We start from the raw sequence: 2500 nt of genomic DNA on the forward strand, positions 1-2500 counted from the left end.
CCTCCCAAACCCCTAAACCCCTACCCACACCCCTCAACCCCCTCCCCCCCTCCCTCCACCCACCCACCCATCCACCCCCATCCCCACTCACTGATTATAGCAGCATTGAGCCCAGGATCCGGCCCGTCGAAGAGTGTGCCCTTAGGAGCCGGAAGCCCCGCCTGCAGGGGCACCGCGGGGAGGACCGGCGAGTGCCACAGCGTCAGGGGCGGCAGGGAATCGAAGCTCATGACGTCAGGGCCCAAGAGAGGGGCACCCAAGGCCGTCGAGGGGCATGCGTGGTGCCAGAGGGTCGCTGCCACCCAACACGTCCACGCTCCCACCACTGCAAAGGAGGAAGAGTGATGACGATGAATAATGCTTGTGATTAATGGTGATGATGATAGGTAATGATAGGTAAGTATGGTTATAAGTAATGATTGGTGAATTTGGATGGGTGAATATGACTATAAGTAATGGTAGGTAAGTGTGATTTTATAAGTAATGGCAGGTAAGTATGGTTATGAGTAATGATAGGTAAGTGTGATTGTAAGTATTGATAGGTAATTATAATAACATGTAATGATAAATAAGGATGATAAAAAAGTAAGGATTGATAAGTATGATTACAAGTAATGATAAGAAAGTATGACTATAAGAAATGATAGGTATGTGTTATAAAAAGTAATGATAGTAAGTACAAGTATAGCTAATAATAAATAAGTTTAATCATAATGATAATGATAAATGAGGATATTGATAACGATGACTATAAATGATGAGGACGATAAATAATGATAACAATAGAGATGAGGACCACAATAATAAAAATCTATAATTATGAATATCGATAATGGTGATAGATAGTTATAGTAATAGATAATGGGAATAATACAAAAAGATACGTACAAAATGTTAAAAAGAGAAAAGTTCTTAAATGATATTGTCATATCTAATATATATATATATTATATATATATATATATATATATATTATATATATATATATATATATATATATATATATATACATATAATATATATATATATATACATATATATGTATATGTATATATATATATATATATATATATATATATATATATATATATATATATACATATATACGAGTATATATGTATACATGTATATCTGTCTATCAATCTACCTAAGTATATATCTATCTATCCATCTATCTAATCTATCTATCTAATCCATCTATCTATATACATATAAATATTACAATATGCTATTTCGTAGCCAAAATACATAAATTCGCAATTGAGAAGCACAGCATAGATATTACAGATTATGAATGTGATGAAAGGAAGTGACGCAAGTAATGATACATATTTTGCCATGAGTTGCACCTTTCATCGCAATTCTGTCCGTGCCTTCTCGCTTGCTTGTATGTGTGCGCGTGTACACGTGTGTGTGTGTGTGCACGCACGTCCCCACGCGTGTTCAGTTGACAGCGCTTGGGGCCAGAAAGAGCTCGGGATGGCCACTGCAGCGCCATCTCTTGCAATGCAGGAAGCGGCGAAGGTTACCGTGGCATTTACCCTTATTACTAAGGCTTCATAAATCCCCTGACATTTGGACTCATGGCAGAGGGAAGCTCCCCGAATGAGCGCTAAGCGACGGTGCAGGGATATGCTGTGGCTTTCAATTTATACCGATGAGGTTTGGGTTTCAATCCTGAATCATTCTTAATAATCCTGATTTGCGATTGAGTTCTTTTCAGGTGTAATCAGGCTCGGTCTGTTCAAGGATGGAATCTGTTTCCTTTTCCTCTCCTTGTGGATCATATGGAAATTGAAAATTGTCACCATGTACATATATATATATATATATATATATATATATATATATATATATATATATATATGTGTGTGTGTGTGTGTGTGTGTGTGTGTGTGTGTGTGTGTGTGTGTGTGTGTAAACACTCACAATAACACTTTAATACATGGTACATTGTATTTGAAGGAAGTATCATAGGAACCTTATTACAAAATAAAACATGGACAGATAATAAAATTGAAAAAAATAAAAAAAGAAAACGGGCGTAAAACCTCCGGAGACTTTCGCACAATGTACGAAAACAAGAGTCGCTCTGGTTTCGCCCTCCTTGCATTTTCAAAAGAAAGATCTGCTAACCCATAAACACGTATTTAATGGAACGTATTTAGTGCTAAATCGTAAAGCCACCAAAGACAAATAACGTTTATTTGATTAGCAAAATAGGCTATCGAATCAATAAACGCTTAAGATAATCGTTTATCTTATCTTTTTATTATTCTAGTTTCTTGTATACACTTATTGTTTGGTTAAGGGAAGAAAGGGTAATGAAATAAACAGATAACAAGGGAAAAAAGAAAGTAGAAGGGTTAGGGCAGAGGAACGACAAAGATACAAAAAAGAATAACAAAACAAAGTCAATTGCTTGTTAGGCTGAAAGACGAGTGATTGTAACGAAGTAATTTCCTTGTTGATGAGGAAGAAATCAAAACAGAGAAACAAA

General features: G+C 36.1%; 1 protein-coding gene across 1 annotated transcript in view; it reads right to left on the minus strand.

Moving 5' to 3' along the window:
* The window catches only part of LOC122247424 (uncharacterized), a 16574-nt gene that overhangs the window by 2508 nt on the left and 11566 nt on the right, over positions 1–2500 (minus strand). The window contains exon 2 of the mRNA XM_043006710.2: positions 92–325. Within this exon, the coding sequence (XP_042862644.2) occupies positions 92–325 (234 nt within the window). The remainder of the gene's footprint in view (positions 1–91; positions 326–2500) is intronic.

This window comes from Penaeus japonicus, unplaced genomic scaffold (genome assembly GCF_977035675.1).
Source record: "Penaeus japonicus unplaced genomic scaffold, GWHDUDI00000001_assembly GWHDUDI00000020, whole genome shotgun sequence".
NCBI classification, from domain to species: Eukaryota; Metazoa; Arthropoda; class Malacostraca; order Decapoda; family Penaeidae; genus Penaeus; species Penaeus japonicus.